Source organism: Bombus vosnesenskii, unplaced genomic scaffold (genome assembly GCF_011952255.1).
Source record: "Bombus vosnesenskii isolate JDL3184/JDL3185 unplaced genomic scaffold, Bvos_JDL3184-5_v1.1 scf7180000013308, whole genome shotgun sequence".
In the NCBI taxonomy this organism is placed as follows: Eukaryota; Metazoa; Arthropoda; class Insecta; order Hymenoptera; family Apidae; genus Bombus; species Bombus vosnesenskii.
This window is the reverse complement of record NW_022882957.1, coordinates 168,409-186,857: the sequence shown is the minus strand read 5'-3', so window position 1 is coordinate 186,857 and position 18,449 is coordinate 168,409. Positions and strand designations below refer to the sequence as shown.

At 36.0% G+C, this 18,449-nt stretch overlaps 2 protein-coding genes across 4 annotated transcripts; both read right to left on the bottom strand.

Annotated features, from left to right (window-relative positions):
• Window positions 1-4,228: 4,228 nt before the first annotated feature.
• Window positions 4,229-8,524, bottom strand: LOC117234719 (vitellogenin-like). The gene is made up of 3 exons (XM_033496201.1): window positions 8,380-8,524; window positions 4,719-5,413; window positions 4,229-4,538 (listed from the first exon to the last, which is right to left on the bottom strand). Exons 1-3 carry the CDS (start codon window positions 8,408-8,410, stop codon window positions 4,305-4,307), a joined length of 960 nt encoding a protein of 319 aa, XP_033352092.1. The 5' UTR covers window positions 8,411-8,524; the 3' UTR covers window positions 4,229-4,304.
• A 2,995-nt stretch (window positions 8,525-11,519) lies between these two features.
• On the bottom strand, window positions 11,520-14,001 carry LOC117234718. Of its 3 annotated transcripts, none has more exons than XM_033496199.1 (3): window positions 13,844-14,001; window positions 12,231-12,895; window positions 11,520-11,915 (listed from the first exon to the last, which is right to left on the bottom strand). In XM_033496199.1, exons 1-3 carry the CDS (start codon window positions 13,878-13,880, stop codon window positions 11,664-11,666), a joined length of 954 nt encoding a protein of 317 aa, XP_033352090.1. In that variant the 5' UTR covers window positions 13,881-14,001; the 3' UTR covers window positions 11,520-11,663. The 3 variants fall into 3 exon arrangements, with proteins under 3 accessions (XP_033352090.1, XP_033352089.1, XP_033352091.1); XM_033496198.1 differs by lacking the exon at window positions 13,844-14,001 and adding an exon at window positions 13,290-13,528; XM_033496200.1 differs by lacking the exon at window positions 13,844-14,001 and adding an exon at window positions 13,338-13,515.
• Between the last annotated feature and the right edge of the window lie 4,448 nt (window positions 14,002-18,449).

The window sequence follows — 18,449 nt, the reverse complement described above, 5'->3', positions numbered from 1 at the left end:
CAACAATGTCGCAAGTTGAGCTGAAGATGTTCTCGATACATTCAGTGACGGAACGAACATCGATGTTTAAGAATTCAGAAAAGCGTCTTATGAAAGGAATGAGAATTTCGTCTGGAGAGATTAAATGACGGACCAGATGCAAAAGTTGGTTTTCTTCGTGACATATTTTGCGAAACTTGACAGACGTGGTAGATTTAATCGTCATGTCACCATTTTCAACGCGCATATGGATTAGGACTATTGATAATTGTTCGATCATGATCAGGCGTAAGATTTCTTTGTTGTAGGCCCTGAACACAGTTGTAGACTCCATTATTCTGAAATAATTTCATTATTTAGTTTTAGGTTTAGGTCTTTAGGAACAAACGTTTGAATCTTCGTTTAGCATAATAATACGAACGTTTTAGCGGATATCTTTCAGAAGACCAAGATACTATTTACTTAATTTGATTAAACGCGTATCATCGAGTTTAAAAATTCGCGTGATTCTTCGATTGCATATTCAAACTTTTTCACATTCGAAGTATTTTATGTATGCATACGAAAAGAGAAATTATTTTTTCAGGTAAAACCTCGAATCACTCACACTGACAATCACTGAGACGAAACTGGTCAAATTTTTGTAAATTCCGGAATTTTAATACCAGAGTACACGATTGATGTTTATCTTTTCACAATCCATGATTTTCTGTCTGATTCGATTGCTACTATCTAAGAAGGGTGCCCGTTTTTCATAGATCGTTGAAATCTCCGGTATTTATGTGACATTTTCGTGTCTTTCGTTCGAAAACTGATCAATTTCTCAGAATAAAAAAAAAAAAATATCAAAATAGAAAACTGGCTAATTTTAAAAACTAAGAAATCAACTGAAGAGATAAAGGGGAATTTGACACACAACCGGTACACAGTGGCTACAAAAAGTATTTGCAAACTATTATTATCTTACTCTTATTTTCTAATAAAACCTTTTTTCTATCAGGTTCTGCGTTTCATTTTCATATTAAAGTATTCAATTTTGCTAATCACGCGAAGTTTAATATACCTGAGCTTAATTAATTAATACGTAAATGCTGTAATAATAAATACAATGACGTGCAAATACTTTTTCTTTTTGTATTTGTTTCTTTACGATAAGGATAATCGAACCCACCTTTTGGCGAAGGTTGGAATCAACGAAATTCTTGACCACATTGACAGATAAGGCTTGCTTGTTCTCCAACGTATGTATGCCCCAAAATGCAGAGTCTCTTCGAATAACTGCAAATGATATTTGCTTTACGTAAATATCACAAAATTTCAAGATCGGGAAAGTAGAGGAAACGATATGAGTGTCCTCCGAGTTATCACGACGACGACTTCACTGATCTCTGATTTAGTTGGCAAGAGGGTGGACGTAATATATAAACGTTCGCCAGGAGTACCGCAGGCGCAGAGGCACCCTGTTTTGCTTATCTCATAGTTTATGAGTGGGGGTTCTAGGTTCTACCTATCGTGTGCGAGATACCACCCCATGCCACATCCCAGTGTTGCATCAGTGTTTAAAGGAGCAACCAGTGGTAGAGGGGGGCTTAACACCTGTTATGAAGGAGAAGATGCGCGAGACCGGAAGTGGCCAGCTTTTACTCTATCAAAACAAAAACTGACCTTTTCTTCGTATCATGCTTTTCAGATGTTTTCCTTATTCCAGATGTTTGCCTTACGAGCCTTCGTTCTTTCTATGTTTACGTGTTCTTTATAATTTTTCATCTTTCTCTTCTGTTCTTTACGATTTGCTATGATCCTTTGTTGTTTTCGGATAACGCGAACGACTCCATTTAAAATATACGTTTCAACGTCCTGCCGATGCTGGTACATTACGTTGCCATTACGTGACGGTCCGTATAGTGTAAATTGATGCTTAATCAAACGTAACTTATCTGAAAGTTTCGATTCGTGTTTGAAAATCGTAAATTTCTAGAAATTTTCATGACATTTTCCTTGTTTTTCCAATAAATTGTTCTACGTATCCTTGGTCTCTATTACTTTTCAATAAAGTTAATCGCACCAGCTATGCGATTCCATTTAATTGGTCAGTCGGTTTGTCCCCGGACCAGCCAGGAAGGTCCTGGCGCACGTCGAGCGAAAATAATATCAAAGGATGAAAAGGATTGCAATATTGCCGAGGTCGGTGCAACATGTTCCAATTTTGTTTTGTTTATTATTTCGTATCATTTTTTGTTTATTATATAAAAATGTATTATTATATATAACAATTACGCTATAATAAACAAAAACTGTTTGTTATATAAGTATTTACAAACATTTATTGTACTGTATTATATCAATACATCGTATGGCCTAAATAAACTTTTCGGAAGTAAAAATTCTGTATTTATCTTGTAAATTAAAATCCCGATATTTACTATAGCGTATTGTTGAATTTTATCGGAATTTTATTGGAATTTTTTTCACTGCCTGCTATTTGTTCGAAGCTATTTTCAATAAATGTTTGAAAGATCTCCGATCTTAATTATACAGAAAATAGCAGAAACTAATTGATACACAGATCATTTACCGAGATCATCATTGCAATGCGAGTAAAAAGAGAAAATTTAAATGCCCTCTTTCCTTGGTTTATTCGATTATTCGTAATCCAGACGCAGAGCCATATTTGAAACTCAAAGCCTGTTACAAAAAATACATTGAGAGCTCATTAGAAACTGGTGAAATCCATTTCCATTGAAGTCCGAGAATCTCCTGTCAAAGTATGTTTTTCCATCGCGGTTGAAGTTTGAAAACCTCCCATTAAAATATTAATTATAATCAAACATTCAATTGATTTTTACCAAGAAATAGAAATTACAACTAACGACTTACCTATAGTTATAGTTATAGTATAAGTTAAGCACACGACGTGTACGCAACTAGGAAAGTTCGTTTTACAGGTGACATATACATACTCGAGCGTAGAATAGTCACACACGGTAAACAGAAACACAATTAAGTTGCTTATATTAATTACGTAAAAGAGAAAATTGTATTTCAGTTTTTTCAACTATACGACGTCTGTCCGGATAGTATCCAATCCGTCGTGGATATATCCTTTTACATCGATATTCCATTATGAAACACAGAGTAAACAGATTCCAAAAACAGTAGCCTGGGTGGGCGCTTTGAAATTGCGTTTCACTGTTCTGAGGTTTCGTTTTCGGGCATAAGTTTACCTTCGCCACGAGATGATTATTCGCTCGTTCGTTAATAGGAATTGAGACTCGATGTAAATAATAAATAGATGGAAATAAATTACCGTTTTATAACGATGATAATTCAAACTATTTTTACGTTGCTTCTGTAATATCGATCGCTTCGATAAAGAATGTGAAATAAAAAGATATTACCGACTTGGAAAAGCGTTAAAAAGTATGAAATAATTTCTACTTTAGTCGTATTTTACTTACACGTATATGCAACGATGGTTAGATTATTTATTTACTTACTAGACAGCGCACTAAATAAAGTGCAATTTTCTCGAAGGTGGTGTAAAATTAAAAATACTACTCTAACATGTGATCTATATCCATTTCTAGTTGTACGACATCGGTAATTGTAGCGATTGGATCTCAAGTTAATGACAAGCTCGATGTACACATAATTCCATTGACCTGTACGCTATTAATAAGTTGAGCGTGATTTGTATTCGCACCGGTACAAGTAAATATAATTGTATATAATAATATAAGTACATATAATTGTGTCGCTATTAATTATATCCGATATTAAATATATTCACGTATTAATCCAATTATAATGATTTTTTAACAAGAAATTTACTTATCACCGAGTAGTGAATAATAATATGTGACGGATGAAAAGAGAGAGAGAGAGTGAGTGCGTTTCGTCCCGGGACTACCGGTGGACTCATCAGTAAGGCTATGCCCGGTAGTCTCTGCCTTAGACGTAGAGAGAGTCTCGCTAGGTGCGGTATTTATATCAATCTCTCGTATATTCGACCGCTAGCGAATTAGACAGACAGACTCGTTGTCGTCGTAGCCCTCTAGTGTTGGCGGTTGGTACCCGCGGCTCGACCTGTCGGCGTCCTATTGATACCGATCCGCCACAAATATTCAATTGCGCTCGCTGAACTTCGTTAATTCTTTAATGTAAGGAAAAAATTCTCTGCTGAAGTGTTAAATCTTAACGTGGGGTTGTACGTATGAAGATTAAATATAACGTTTAATTAGAGTCGTGGTCTTAGTAAATCGTTTATTGTCAAGTGATTGTCATGATTATACAAATTACGTGTAGGATTATACGTATAAATCGTCTTATTTGTATCCAGGAACTCGTTCCAAATTAGTGTACGCGTATAAATTAGTTGACGCAGGACTTTTGATTTCGGGTAATGGACTTTGAGCAGGGTTTATGCTCTTTAAAGACAAGCCTACTTTCTGATGCATTCGCATCGTTCTTGGTCTATTCAATGTTCTCATTACGCCCTTAGATTCAGTGAACGAGTACATCTCTTCGCGTGAAATGTGCATCTGGCTGATAGATGTAGTCTGCAAAAGATGTTACGACATTTAAAAGTTAGACGATAGACTTAGATAGGCTGTTAGAAGTTAGATAGGCTGTGTAGAAATACGAATGTACAATATGTAATAAGGCACTTGTTGTAATAATATTTATCGAATAAAACAAATCTCAACCTAGTTTCTGTTTCGCTAATTCCCACAACTTACCATATCCATGAAAGTATTCTTGTTCTCTATACTAAAATCCTCGTGATTCCCGAAGAAGTATATCTTCCTATTAGGACACTGCTTGGGCTGTCTAATCTTGTCTATAGTCAGACTCGCCACGCTCAAAGGCAGCGTATCTGGTCGTTCAGGTTCAAAGACAATGTCGTATCCCTCTTGTCCCACCACTCCCCTTTCATATCCCGCCCTTGACACTTTGACCTCTACTTCACAATATCCCATACTAGAATCCTCCATGGTAACGAACCGATCCTGTCCATTCTCCAGTTCAAAGCCAACGTTAAGCTGACCAACGATCACTCTTATCATATCCAGGCTCCACCTAGAAATATTTCTCGGCACCACTAAATTCTCTATCCCCTTTGAATTGAATCTAATCTCGAATGGTTCTTCGTTGATAAATCTGTCGTTGACTGGAACGAAATTTTTCGAATTCGAGCATCTATCGTCGTTTGGATCGGGTCTGATGATCTTTCCATTCGTAAAACGGCAACTTAGGGTGTCACTGCCTTTCGGACGGCATTTCAGTTCTGACGCGATCATCGAGCAGAAATTGTCCTTCTCGTGGACGATATTGGCCAAAGACATGTTCACCAGCACGTCGTAAGTACATTCTGCACCGTATCGTTGCCAATCGCTGTTCCCGTAAGCGTTGTCGTAGACGGCCACGTGTGCCGCTGCAATGACAAGGAGCCTGTTAAACTAGTTAAAATAGATCACACGTCCCAGCAGATAGGATGCATTTTACTCTATCTGCCTGTACCACGCCGCGTTTACGGTCATTATATCGTGCAGGTATTAATCGATGCTCGCCGGGAACACCCTAGATACAGTCGCGATTATTAATCGCTATGCCAATCATACCTATATATACTAACCCTGTCGCGCTGTAGTTTACTCGGAATTCGGTGATACTAGTTCCGCATATTCCGATTACCAAGAAATTTTATTGCAGTGGAGTTAGTTCGTCAAATATTTGTATATTACTTGTGCTTTTGCTATTTGCTACGTTAACTATGTTATTGATTAAATATATTACGCACCGTGTTATCGAGCAATTTCCATAAAAAAAAGTGCAAGAGACGTTAATTTCGATGAGAAGATTAAAAAGATTTTCATCTAAATCGCTTTATTTGTCTATTTAGACGTATCTCCTCTATTTAGTACTTTCTTTAGAAACCCTTTGTTCTTGCCATCATGTAAAGTCGATAACAAGAAGCTTTAAAAAAAAAAGACATTTAACATAATGCTAAAATTGAAAATTTCTAGAAAACTTGTCTTTAATGTATAAAATATATAATACATTTATCTATTGTACTATATATAAATATGTAAAACCTTAAGTTTTTGGCAATTTTTTTTTAATTTAATTTAATTTAATTTAATTCAATTTAATTTAATTAAGAGGAATTAAATTCGTGGGATTTATGTGGTATTGTGCAAAGGGCAGAAAAATGACACGAGATTCATTCCTGTAACAGGAAGATATTACGCGAAATATTAATAGATTACATAGAACTTTTACATTTTAAAAATATATAAAATGAAACAAAATTTAAGAATACGAGGCATATTTCACTGTGCACATTCGGCAAGATTAATGCCACGGCCCAGAAATATGCCATGAGAAAATCAATATCTAGCGTTTGTAACAACGAATACTAACAACGAGTAAAATTTTCGCTATGAAACTCAACCCTCTTCTTTTAAGTCCCTCTTCAAGTAATTCCTCCGCTTTATGTATGTATTATGCAGCTACAAGCGTCTAAAACGATAGAAATTATCATTTATTGGTTAAAATCGGAACAGAGTTAAAAGCTGCAAGAGGCTGCGCTTGAAATTTGTATATTCCTCTTAGCAGCGATTTAAACTTTCATACGAAACAGATCCGATATTTGTCGCTATTAAATTTATTAATCATTGTTTTAAAAACATTATCAAAAATTTTAATCGTTATAAATTTTGCACTATTTGTACCTTGAACAAATACTTATGATACAATTAGCATACTGATATACATAAGATAGTAAAATTCAAACCTGTATTTTAATATACTAGAACAAGCACATGCAGCAATTAGCTTTATTTAAAATTTTTGCATCTTGTTTTCAGAACTGTACCCAAGATCACAGAATTATCTGAAATGAATAGTATCTCGGATTTTGGAGCTTTGAAGACTTGTCACATTATGGTATAACCATAGTATAAAAAAATGGCTTTTGGCCATTTCCTCGCGGTTTCTAGCCCATTGCACTATAAGTAAGTTATTATAATGAAGCGAGATATACACAGAGTGAATCACAAAGTATGATTAGCTTAAATTATTTCGCCGTTAGCGATTGTATATCGCTAACGGCGATTAAAGAGATTTAAGATGATCATAATACATTTTTATCGTCTCTTCTTTTCTCTCAGAGTTTCCAAGTTCACGCTTCATTCACTTCAGGTTTTAGATAAACCAATAATTTTTTTAGACCGACCTTTTAGTATATATTAAGACGAATCTAGTAAGTATCGTAAGAAATATATTTTTACTATTAGAATCGAAGAAATGTTGAAAAAATAACAGTCCACAATTGCTAAACAGCAATTAATTTGCCGTCTACGCAGGTGTATTACAGTTGACAGGCACTTTTTTAATACTTTTGCCATTCAGATGGAAAAAAGATATTTGTTACATTTGTCGCATTTTTCTCGATATTTGCTAAAAGATAGTTGTAAAAAAAAAGACAGGTTTATCTAAAACCTGAATGCGAGCTTAAAAACTCCGAAGAATTAACAAGAGTTAACAAAAAGCCCATTACGATCGTCTTAAAGCTGTCTTGGAATCATGTTATATCTGCCAAAAAAATGTTCGATCGACCCACTAACTATAGGTTGATCTAAGCTAATCACGTGTCGTGGTTCGCACTGTATAGGACGAAATAGATATTTCCCCGAAACCGTTGACAAATTATTTGTATAATCTTCTCGTACTTTTAATGAATTTCGGTAGAGTGGAGAAATCTGGCGGAAGGATTATTCATTGAAAAATATCGACGTTTTTCTCCCCTCTGTTTACATATGTATTGCATATGGTATCGGCGGGCGTATCTCCTCACGCACGTGCTTCGAGATCACCCTTTAACGGTTACTTTTAAAGCCGTCGGTGGTTGAAACCGTTGGTGCTTTAGCGGACAGTATATCCAATCGATTGAATCCCATGAGCGAATTAATCGGATGTGTAAGCAAATAAATTCGTGAAACAAAGGGAAGAGGTGAACAAGCAACAAGTTCGCGATACTCGTGTACCGTAAAACGAGGTGGATTTCGAGAAATCTAGGTGATTCACGTTCGCACTTTTCGCTTTTCATAATGCAAATATGATATCGGCACTGTAAGGTTTCCGATTTTTGAAAGTTACAATTAACACAAATTTTTTAACACAAATATTTATATTACTAATTAATGCCAGAAGGGTTAAATTTCGTTGCTTTCGACTTTTAAGAATTAAAATATAAAAAAAAAACACCCTTTTAAGTAACCTAATTCAAATTTATTTGAAACCAAAAATATCCCGATCTTCGGATAGTTTGATGGTATGAGCGATGAGTTTTCATTCATCGAATTATCGGTGAAAAAACGGATCCACGTACGTACGTACCCAGAAAAAACGGTAGAATTATTATCAGCATGTCGAACGGCTTCTACTGAGACGACTGATGCGACCGTGTTCTATCTGTCTCCTCTTTATACGACAGATAACTTGATTCATTGCTGTCTCCTTGAAAACAATTTCATTAACAACCGCTTCCGTGCGGATCGTGGTTCCTGCAGACATCTTCCGTACCGTCTCACACGCCTGATATCATTTTCAATAGTTCCCAGATCGTTCCAGCCTAGACACGCCTTTAAAGATTTTAATGGGCTCCACAATCGTCGTTCTGGGAAACGTTTAAGCCGAATGGAAACAAGGCAACCGGACGAAGGACGCCCTTTTCCATTTCATTTCGTCTCACGTTCATACGCAGTAGATTTGATCGATCATTAGGATTTTTGGAAAGTTTGAAACTGATCGATCTGACTGTGATTGTATCAGTGATTAGATCTGTTAAATTCTGAACATCGTTTCATAATCTTTCGTCAGAAAATGTCATTCTCTGATCATACTTCGTAGTCATTCTTCATTTCGATCGAAACTGCATCGAGATAATTGGAAGGTAGGTGCTGACCGATCTTCCTGTCGAAAACTCTGATTTTATTAGCCTTAAGTATAGAAATTTGAGTAAAATAGTCACTCAACCTGAAGATTATCTAACTTCAAATTAGATCATTTGAAAATTGCTGTGCACGCGCTAAGGACAATTTGTTGCGCGATGGTTTTATCGCTTACGAAAAGGACATTCGTTTATATGGAAGTACGCGCATCGTACGACGCGACTGCAGAACGACCTTTTTTGTTATTAAAAAAAGAAATTGAACTTTTGATTGATGCGAGCCACAGCGACAAAACTATCGCTAGTGCGCGTTTAGCCTTAAAGTCTTTTCATTTCCTTCGAGGTCATATTAAGATCATTTTGATTGGTGGAAGTTTTTGAGAAATTATTTCAAAGTCCCTTCAAAGTCATCATCGATAAAAGTCGCGATAATTTGCGTGAAAATCGGGAGTATTATCATTCTTCTCAGGTTCATCAAATCGGACAATTTCCAATTTTAAATTGGTAAGTTGGTATAGACCGTTTTTTCGGAACTGGAACAACTATTCTTCATCGCGTCACATTGCGCAAATTATTTTATTCGGAGGTTTTTTTCCATTGGGACCATCGTATTGTCATATCGGACCCTGTCATTAGGCCAAAATTGAATTGACCCATTGTCATTCAGCCGACGCGCATTTTTAAGCGCCGATTCGTTTCTCTTCGTTGAATATAGCCTTGAATAATCCCTTCGTTCATTAGACTTTGGTAAAGTCTCAATGTTCAACAGTTACTTACATTTCATCAGACTTACATTTATCTAATTTCACGTAGAAATCATCAATTAAATATTTTTTTTTTATTTATTTGTTGAAATTACAATCAATTCTCGCGTTGAGAATTTTCAGTAATTTTTCTGGCGTGGCGCAGTGACATGGCTGTTTATTTACAATAAGTTAATACTTATTATAGATAGGTATAATTTATAGGTATTATAAGTAAGTGCATATGCTTAATTTGGATAACTAAATGAATCTAGCATCAATTAAATATGGCATCAATTTTTATTTCTCGTTATAACATTTAAATACCATTTAACAAAATGGTTTTATTAAATAATTAACACACCTCGGATTCCTCTTAGCTACTTTCAGCGGTGTTAAGGGGTGGATTTTCCTGACACGTGAAACTATATTATATTTTTGCCAGGATATGCGAAGTCACCTATCTGCTGCTTAAGTGTTTGAAAGATGAAACATGACGGGGCTGCAGTCGATGCGTGTGTAGACAGCGACAACATTATTATTTCATGACCGCAGGCTAGTGAAATGGCGTCTACGTTTTCAGTACGGGTAATACATCCATCCATAGTTACAACGACATTTTTATCATTAAATAGCTTTGGGAATCTTATAAAATACCTTACCCATTCTACAAATAATTTGCTTATATTATAATACAGCCAGTCTCTTAGCGGAAACTAATTTTTCCTGTTTCTTCGATTCTATTTCGTCCTTGTTGGGATTGTTAGATATCGTTATTGGAAGTAGAAACTGGTATTCGCGATTTTTTGTCTAAACTGGAATATTACAAAGATCGATTTTTGCTTTTTTTACGCTCATAATGTTGAGCATCGACGTTTTCTGCACAAAAGTCTCTGTAGGATTCGATGTATTGTGACATATATGCTATATGTGCTATATGTGTCAGCTGTCTGGGCAACGCTTTCGTCTTCTTCTAGCTTACCATACGATGTATCTGATCTTCTGTCGCATTACATTGCTTACAATACGGACGTATTACTAACGCAAACAAATTCGCTGTCGTTAAACGCATCTCTGTCTAATGGCCAAATTCCATTTCCCAGATTCGCTGATAGCATTTCTAACTGATGCAGCTTTGGCATATGCTGCTACAAGTATAGTTTGCTACATTTCGAAGATCTTAGCAACGCTAAGAACACTGTACGAAGGTGCAAAAATGTATGAGACATCCAAAATATATTAATACTGTATTAAATATATTGTACTGTACTAATATAATAATATTATGATATTAAATAGATCTCTGTCCAATTTTCGTCTTTTAAATTGTATTTATAAAAATAGGAATTTGTAAATGTCCGCGTTCTACTTGTTGCTAATGAAACGCAGATGTACGGTAAAATATAGTTCTTGCTTCCTTTCTTCAAATCAAATCACTTAAAGCAGTCTGCAATTAAAGCAGATCGCGCTTTTAATCTTTGCATTTCCAGTTTCTTCTTGCGTTAATTTATATAATTACTTAAAGCAGAAATGCTTGAGCAATTTCTATTTAAGTGAATATTCAATTTACTTTAAATTGACAGTGTTACCCTAAACGAAGTGTTATTCTACGTAAAAATAACAGTGTAATTTTCTATTACAAATTGTTCAAGCGACATTTAAGTGGATATGGATGAATCAATATACGTTATGTTATTATACGCAATACAATATTATTATGCACATTAATCTTATAATAGTTACCTGCTTAAAAGAAAATTCATATGTTTCATTAGAAAAATTTATTAACGAAATTCTTTAAAAAATAATGTATAATCTCATAAAGCGACATAAATGACTTGAGATTTATGTATGTAAACGAAAGATTACTTTATTATTTACAGAGTCACATGACAATACAATTACACACTATTTACAACAATAGTGATAGATGAATTTTATCGTCATTAGACTACATCAATGAAAATGATCAGATATCGACGCAAATCTTAAACTTCCAACGATAAGTCATCTTCCATCGAACTTTCCATCAACCATCTTCCAATAAACATACTAGCTGGTTCAGGATCCTTTACTTCAGGTGGTTCATTCAGTGCGGGTAGGATCGACTCTAATCTCACACTTATGTTTTCGTATAAGGTCGTTACCATTCCTTCAGACACCTTGCTGGTATTTATCACGTTCGTCGTACCAGATATGAACTCGGTGGATGTGATTACTATGTGACTTTCTGACGAACTCTGCAACGAAAGACGTATTTCCATTAGTCATTAGAAGATTTTAAAAAGCTTCTATCAGAATTTCTAAATACCAAATTTAAGTCACTCAGAAACCGATCATTTAAATACCAATTGGCAATTTTTCTAGAAATTACATTGCTTACAATATGAATGAAATTCTCATCTTTAGGGTAATTAGTATTCGACGAAATTGCAGGTTAAATCACTATTTAATTCTCCAGAAACAATTCGATCCCCCCCCCCCCCCCAAAAAAAAAAATCTCCAATCCAAATCAATATCCAACCAAATATTTCCAAATACTTCCAAATACTCACAACAGTAGACACCACGTCGCTGACTTGTCTGATGCTCTCGGCGCTGCCGAAGAAATACGGCACCTTGTGCGTGCACATATGTAGATTTCTAATCTTCTTAATCTGCACCAACTGTCCATCCTTCACTCCGAATATCGTTTCCAGAACGTAGCCACGGTTCACGTGTAAAGCATGACCAATCACATTCCGTTCCACCCAGAACATCGTCACGCACTCTCCCTGCGTGAAGTTCTCCATCAGTTCGACCGTTTGATCGTATTCTCCCAATACACCGACGTTCAACTGTCCCACGATCACCCTGATCATATCCAGCTCTCTTGGCTGTATATTTTCATTCACTACGAGACTATCCAGTCCTTGCTCGGTGAATCTAATCTCAAACTGATCCTGGTTGATCTCGTACGCTTCTTGTCGCGACACCTGGCTGACCGGGACCGCTGGTGTTCCTGGATCGAGGCTTTCAGTCGCGTAACTGTCCGCTTTCGAGTCGCGAAAACGACAACTGAGAATACGGAATCCTTTTGGTTGACATACCAGCTTCGAGGCGACGTTCAGCCGAATACTCATGTAGCTACCTTCCTCGGGAATCGCCGTTGAATTTACTTGAACGTGGAAAGTGTACTCTGGCCCGTACTTCCATGGAGTATCAATGGCGACACGTGCGGCTGGAAAACGTGTCAGCGTGATCAGAGTTGCGTCTAGATGACCAGCTTCTAAATGCGTCGCGTCTCATGACAAGCTTGTGTCACGCAGAGAAGCTACACACCGATCTGTTTCATTGAAACTTATTCTTTGGTTTTTGCGGAATTAAATATTCATTTAATACCTGGTAATTCTAGTATAGTTTAAGTAAATATTCATAAATATTCGTATAACTGGTCATTTCAGCACGTAGGTAGAAACTTGTAGGAGTTTATGAGAGTTAGTATATTTGTTAGTGAGAGTTATTTAGTTATTGAGAGTTAGTGGCATATTTCTTAGAATTATAGTTCGTTGGAATACATATCCACGCCCTGGTACTATAATAAAACGCCTGGCTATGCATATTTTCCAAATTACCGTAAAAATATAAAATATCTGAAAAATATCTCATAGACTCCATCTCACCAGTTACAGACGTATAGCGCGATTTTGCATGCTGGTACGAAAATTAAAGAGGTTTTAAGACACGGAAATGATTAAACTTAGTTTCTGCGTGGCACATTTCTGGGATGATCCGGCGTGAACACGATATGTCGCGGATTTCTATCTCGTGGGATCTACCCACGAGCACACGTGAACGTGAATTGAATGATTGGACCGGCTTGAATAGAACCGATTAGAGACGGTCCAGTGTTATCTTTCGCATCACGCGGCTGTACTTCATGCTCGCCGCTCTTTGTACTTTGGATTTTCTGCCCGAGCCGAGTAATACAGCCACTACTTGCCGATCGATCGCGATTAAACGAAATTATAACAGATAGACGGAGAGATAATAATTGTTTCCTTTTTAACGAAGATTTGATTAAGAGATATAGATGCGCGAACGAAGAAAGATACACGAGGATGATCGATCGAAGATGATGAGAAGATACACGTGTACGAGCGCCATCGTTGTCTGTGGCATGGCTTACCTAAGAAAAATGGCACCACGTTCAGCACTACGTTCATGGTGATACCGTGCAACGTTCAACTACTTTAGTGGAGTAAAGCGATGTTGGGGCCGCTCTTATACCGTGGCTAAACTGCACTACTGACCTCTTCTTACGATTAGCAAGCTCCAATTTACCGAAGCCGGCTCTCTCTTTCCAGTTGGAAAATAAAGCGTGTAGAGGTATATGTGCACAGCCGGCGATAGAGTTTAGAGAATTGATACAGTAGTTCCAATCGGGGCCATGAAGGGACCCTCCCGCAACCTGTTAACACGCCATTTCGAAACTAGCCGAGCAATTACTTTACATGTCAACGACCGTCTATGTTCCCGTCGTTCTTCAATCGACCGTTCATACGTAAATTTTCTTCGATGTTTCTCTATCTCTGATACCGATGTTCCGGCTTTCTCGATTTCTGACAGAGCATTTAAAAAGGCAGGTTTATAGTATTTCTTACGAATATCTGTTCGAAGAAATCGTGTAGCGAAGAAACGCTTCGATCCTTTACGACAAGTCAACGACTGAACAAATTTCATACGAAACGATATAAACGATTTATTTGGATGAAACATTTCTTAAAACTGAAATTACAGAGGTTTGAGATTTCAATGAATCGATCGTTCGCAAAATTCACGTTGATCGATACGAAATTTGTTATCTTGTTAGCTTGAAACCTAATCCTAACCTGGGAATCATTGAAACGTACGATTTTTATTTTCTTTTCTGTTTTAAGCCAAATCGGTCGGGCAATGAATTCTTGTTTTTCTAAGAATTTATCGTTATTTAATAATAAAATAAGCCATTTGTTTGTCAAAAATTCAACATTAATCGCATATTTACGCAACGAAATTAGAAAATTAATAAGAAGTGGAGTTTATCAGTTTGGCGTCTGAGAAGTTCGTATGTAGAATTTTCAAAGATCGGAATTTACGTGTTTTTATTCAAAATTGTGCGAAGGTACGAATTACGTAGAACACGCTAGAAGCATGAAAGAGCTTGTTAATTATCCTGTGTACAGGGCCAAATAATTATTGAGCGTATTAATTGAGTGGTTGAAATTTGATGATTCTCGGGGTTTCAACAGTTTGCCACACTTCGATGGATTCATATATCGGATGACGGTTTGCGTGAGCGTTGGTTTATTCGCTGAAGAAGAAGAAAGTAATAAACAGGTAGCAAAAACAATGAGAAAAATAAATAAATAAGTTTATATGAATGTTATGTAATACTGTATCATTTTATTAGAAATCGATCCTTTTTTACTATTCTAAACTTTCAAAAAACCAAGATAAAACCATAAACAACGCACAATGTTCGAATGAAATGCTCCAACGTTTCTTCAAAAAAGAAAAAAGAAAAAAAAATTCTCTTTGAAGAAATTTACAATTGACATTTCGCTTGGAGTATAAACATTTCTCCAGAAAAAGATGAATATTCCTTTTGCAAAACTGAACCTCTGCTGTAACATTATATGATACATCATAGGATACAATATATTCTGTCGATACAATATGAAATCATCACGTACCAGTTTCTTTTTGGATAGTAGAAGAGCCACGTTATACGTGCGTCTAATCTCAAACACACCTCAAAGTTCAAATACACCTTTTTTGCGATCTCAGGGCTCATCGTGTGATCGGCTAATCAAATAAACTGAAACTCTCCCCTGTTCGTTCAATCGTCCACGTTGTTCTGTGAAAGCTCGTAACAGACGAAACACTTGGCCATGCTCGAATTCTCTAGTTTCTCCACCTTCTGCACTGATCCTATTCTGCACTGATCTTATTATGTCTGTTCACATTATAATGATCCATCTTCTCTTCGAATAAGTATTCTTTGATTCCCCTGTCGTAAAACTCCAACTCGAAAGTCTCGTTTTCGAAATCACATTTTTGATAAGTTGCGTCTTTAAATGAAACGACAGCACCCACTTTGAATCCAGTTTGACGAGAATTTGGTAATTTTGGCGTCTTCGTAGCGACATTGTAGCCTATGGGGTTCCTTAGATCGACATTTTAGCGTAGTCGATATACTTAATCCCATATATTCCCCTTGGTCGGTGTATGGTGGCGTGAAATTTGAAATGGTGCGAATCGTAGCCTCTCGTCGCTTGGTACGCGAACATCTGCAAAACAGATATAATAAAACAGATAAAAAATTGAACTGTCACGTTAAACGATGGAATACAGAGCAAATACAATACAGGAAAAAATAGCAAATGAAATACAGGAAATGTACGAATACAAAGGAAATATTAGAGTAGAATTAGAGGCGTTAGGTTGCAATTACAAAGATTGGTTAATAATAACAATAGAATTATTTACGAATAAAAATCGAATTGGAATTGAAATATAAAGATTGGGGTATGAAATGTAGAGGTAAGAGTTATTAGATTAGAATTAAAAACGTTAGATCGTAATTATGAGAATCGGTTATGAATAATGGATTTATCTCGAGCGATAGAGAATCGAATCGTTAGCATAGGAATATAGAAATTAGAAAACGTGATAAATGATGGGATACAAAGGTTACAGGATACAATACTAGACTATATCGGGTCATTGGATTATGAGAATCGATTAGAAACGATAAATTTATATCGAATATCGTCAGAATTCGAACGTTAAGATCAGAAAATGGAAATACATTCAATGACGGTATACAGGGGTCAGCGGATGAGATATCGCGAGCGATGGAACCGAGATTGGAGGTACTGGGTTAAAAATTAGGTCGCACGGTCCTCGAGGGGCGCGAAGAAATTTGACATAATCGACGAATCGAACGGGGAGAGTTTTGGTGTCAACGGTGTTAACGTATCGTTGCAACTGGCTTGACCCGTCCTTCGTGAACCATTGACGATACCAACGATAACCGGTCACGAGTATAATAACAACATGCAATCGAGGGACCTAACTGACCTAGGAGAAGCGGCACTAGAATAAAGTTGCCGTGTGGTCAGTGTCGTTGTTCGGTTTCAAACGGAGTTCTCCTCCCTTCGTAGAGAGACCAGGCTTTTATACGCTTTGCCATGAAATAGGCGCTGTTTATACGCTTCCATAGAGAGAACAAGAAATTTGTTCGGTGCCTCCCGATTATGTCGTACTTACAGAAAGAACGTGATATAATACGTCCATTTTATCAATTTCTTATACTTCGCGTCGCTTTTAACTCATTAAAGACTAACGTTACGTTAACGCGATTTTATTCGCAATACAAATATCATTTGTAATATTTTTCAGTAAATTTAGACTATTAAACTGTATCGAAACCGCATTCTGACGATGAAATGGAATGTCGCGAATTTACTCGATGATTTTCTATTATTATTTCTTACTTCATCTAGATGCTACAATCTTACGAAACTTGGAGAAAGACGATATAGGATTGATCGACAGCGTGGTGAATTTAGAAATTGATATTCTATTAAAACGTGATCATACTCCTATCGTATTTTTCTCGTGCGGTCTTGAAATATATTTGATCTGTCCGCGAATAAAAATATACAAACTTTGTAAAGAGACCTGACTTTTTGCTTGGAGAATCTGATATACGTAGAATCAATAGAGAAAGATATAATTAAACAAAATTAAACTGATATTTAATGAAGCATGTTAATTGTTGGATAAACGTATACAGAGACAAACATTCAACGAGTGTATTAATTGCGTGGTTGAAGTTTGATAGTCTTTTTAGCAATTTGCCGAGGTTTTAGCAATTTGCCACAGTTCGATGGATTTATACATACATCGGATGACGGTTTGTATGTTTTCACGATACGTGGTAGGGAGGGAGAAATTCGTCCGTAAATAATTCTTGAAATAACGAATTTGATAAAAATGAAATTAATATAATAATACGTAGTAATTAATTTGTAGATATTGTGATATTAAATAATAAATAATATTGTAATTATTATATACATTTTCTTAATTTAACCGCATTGAACAACTTTGTTATTTGAATTTTGAATTACACATCGTTATATAATCTTTTTAAGTAATCGGGGAGGAGAACGTGTAGAAAGGAAAAGTTATAAGGTAAAGTAAGAAAAATGAGAAAAAAGGTCAGTTGAGAAAAATTGTGGGATACCGTTGGCAAAGACCTTGAAAGTGACATTTATCTTGTAGAACAAAGAGAGTAATTTTGTCATTAGCGCGTTGATCAGCAGCAATGATCTCGTTTGCAACACTAAATTAGATGACGTCGACAACTAGCCCGATAATAGACGAAACAATGATGGCTTTCTGTAAATATCAAGAAAACTGGCCCATGCTTAAATGGCTCAATTTTCTAAGCCCGTTTAAGTCATTACAGCATATTTCAAGTTAATTTGCTTATTAAACAGTTTGAATCGAATGTTTTAAATTCTCTTTATTGAAAACAAAATGCGCCATTGATTTTGCTCCTGATGTTACTTGAAGATTATTTTGTCTTAAAATACATATAAAATAAAAAATACAAGAGTGAGTGGAAAAATAAATAAAAAGAAATCCGACTAACTGTTTTTTTTATAAAACTTGTGAAATGTTAAATAAAATATAATGAAACTTTCATTTCTATCCATTTTTTATTTGGAGGAATATAATTT

Bases quoted from the DNA above. Each gene is read 5' to 3' on its own strand.
- LOC117234719 (XM_033496201.1), bottom strand. From the start codon at position 8,410: ATGCTGATAATAATTCTACCGTTTTTTCTGG. The intron at 5,414-8,379 runs GTACGTACGTAC...TTGTCATTGCAG, and splicing joins AATTCTACCGTTTTTTCTGG to CGGCACACGTGGCCGTCTAC. The intron at 4,539-4,718 runs GTAAGTTGTGGG...CATCTTTTGCAG, and splicing joins AGAATACTTTCATGGATATG to ACTACATCTATCAGCCAGAT.
- LOC117234718 (XM_033496198.1), bottom strand. From the start codon at position 13,332: ATGGAGTCTATGAGATATTTTTCAGATATTTTATATTTTTACG. The intron at 12,896-13,289 runs GTAATTTGGAAA...CACGTTTTCCAG, and splicing joins AGATATTTTATATTTTTACG to CCGCACGTGTCGCCATTGAT. The intron at 11,916-12,230 runs GTGAGTATTTGG...CTTTCGTTGCAG, and splicing joins GCGACGTGGTGTCTACTGTT to AGTTCGTCAGAAAGTCACAT.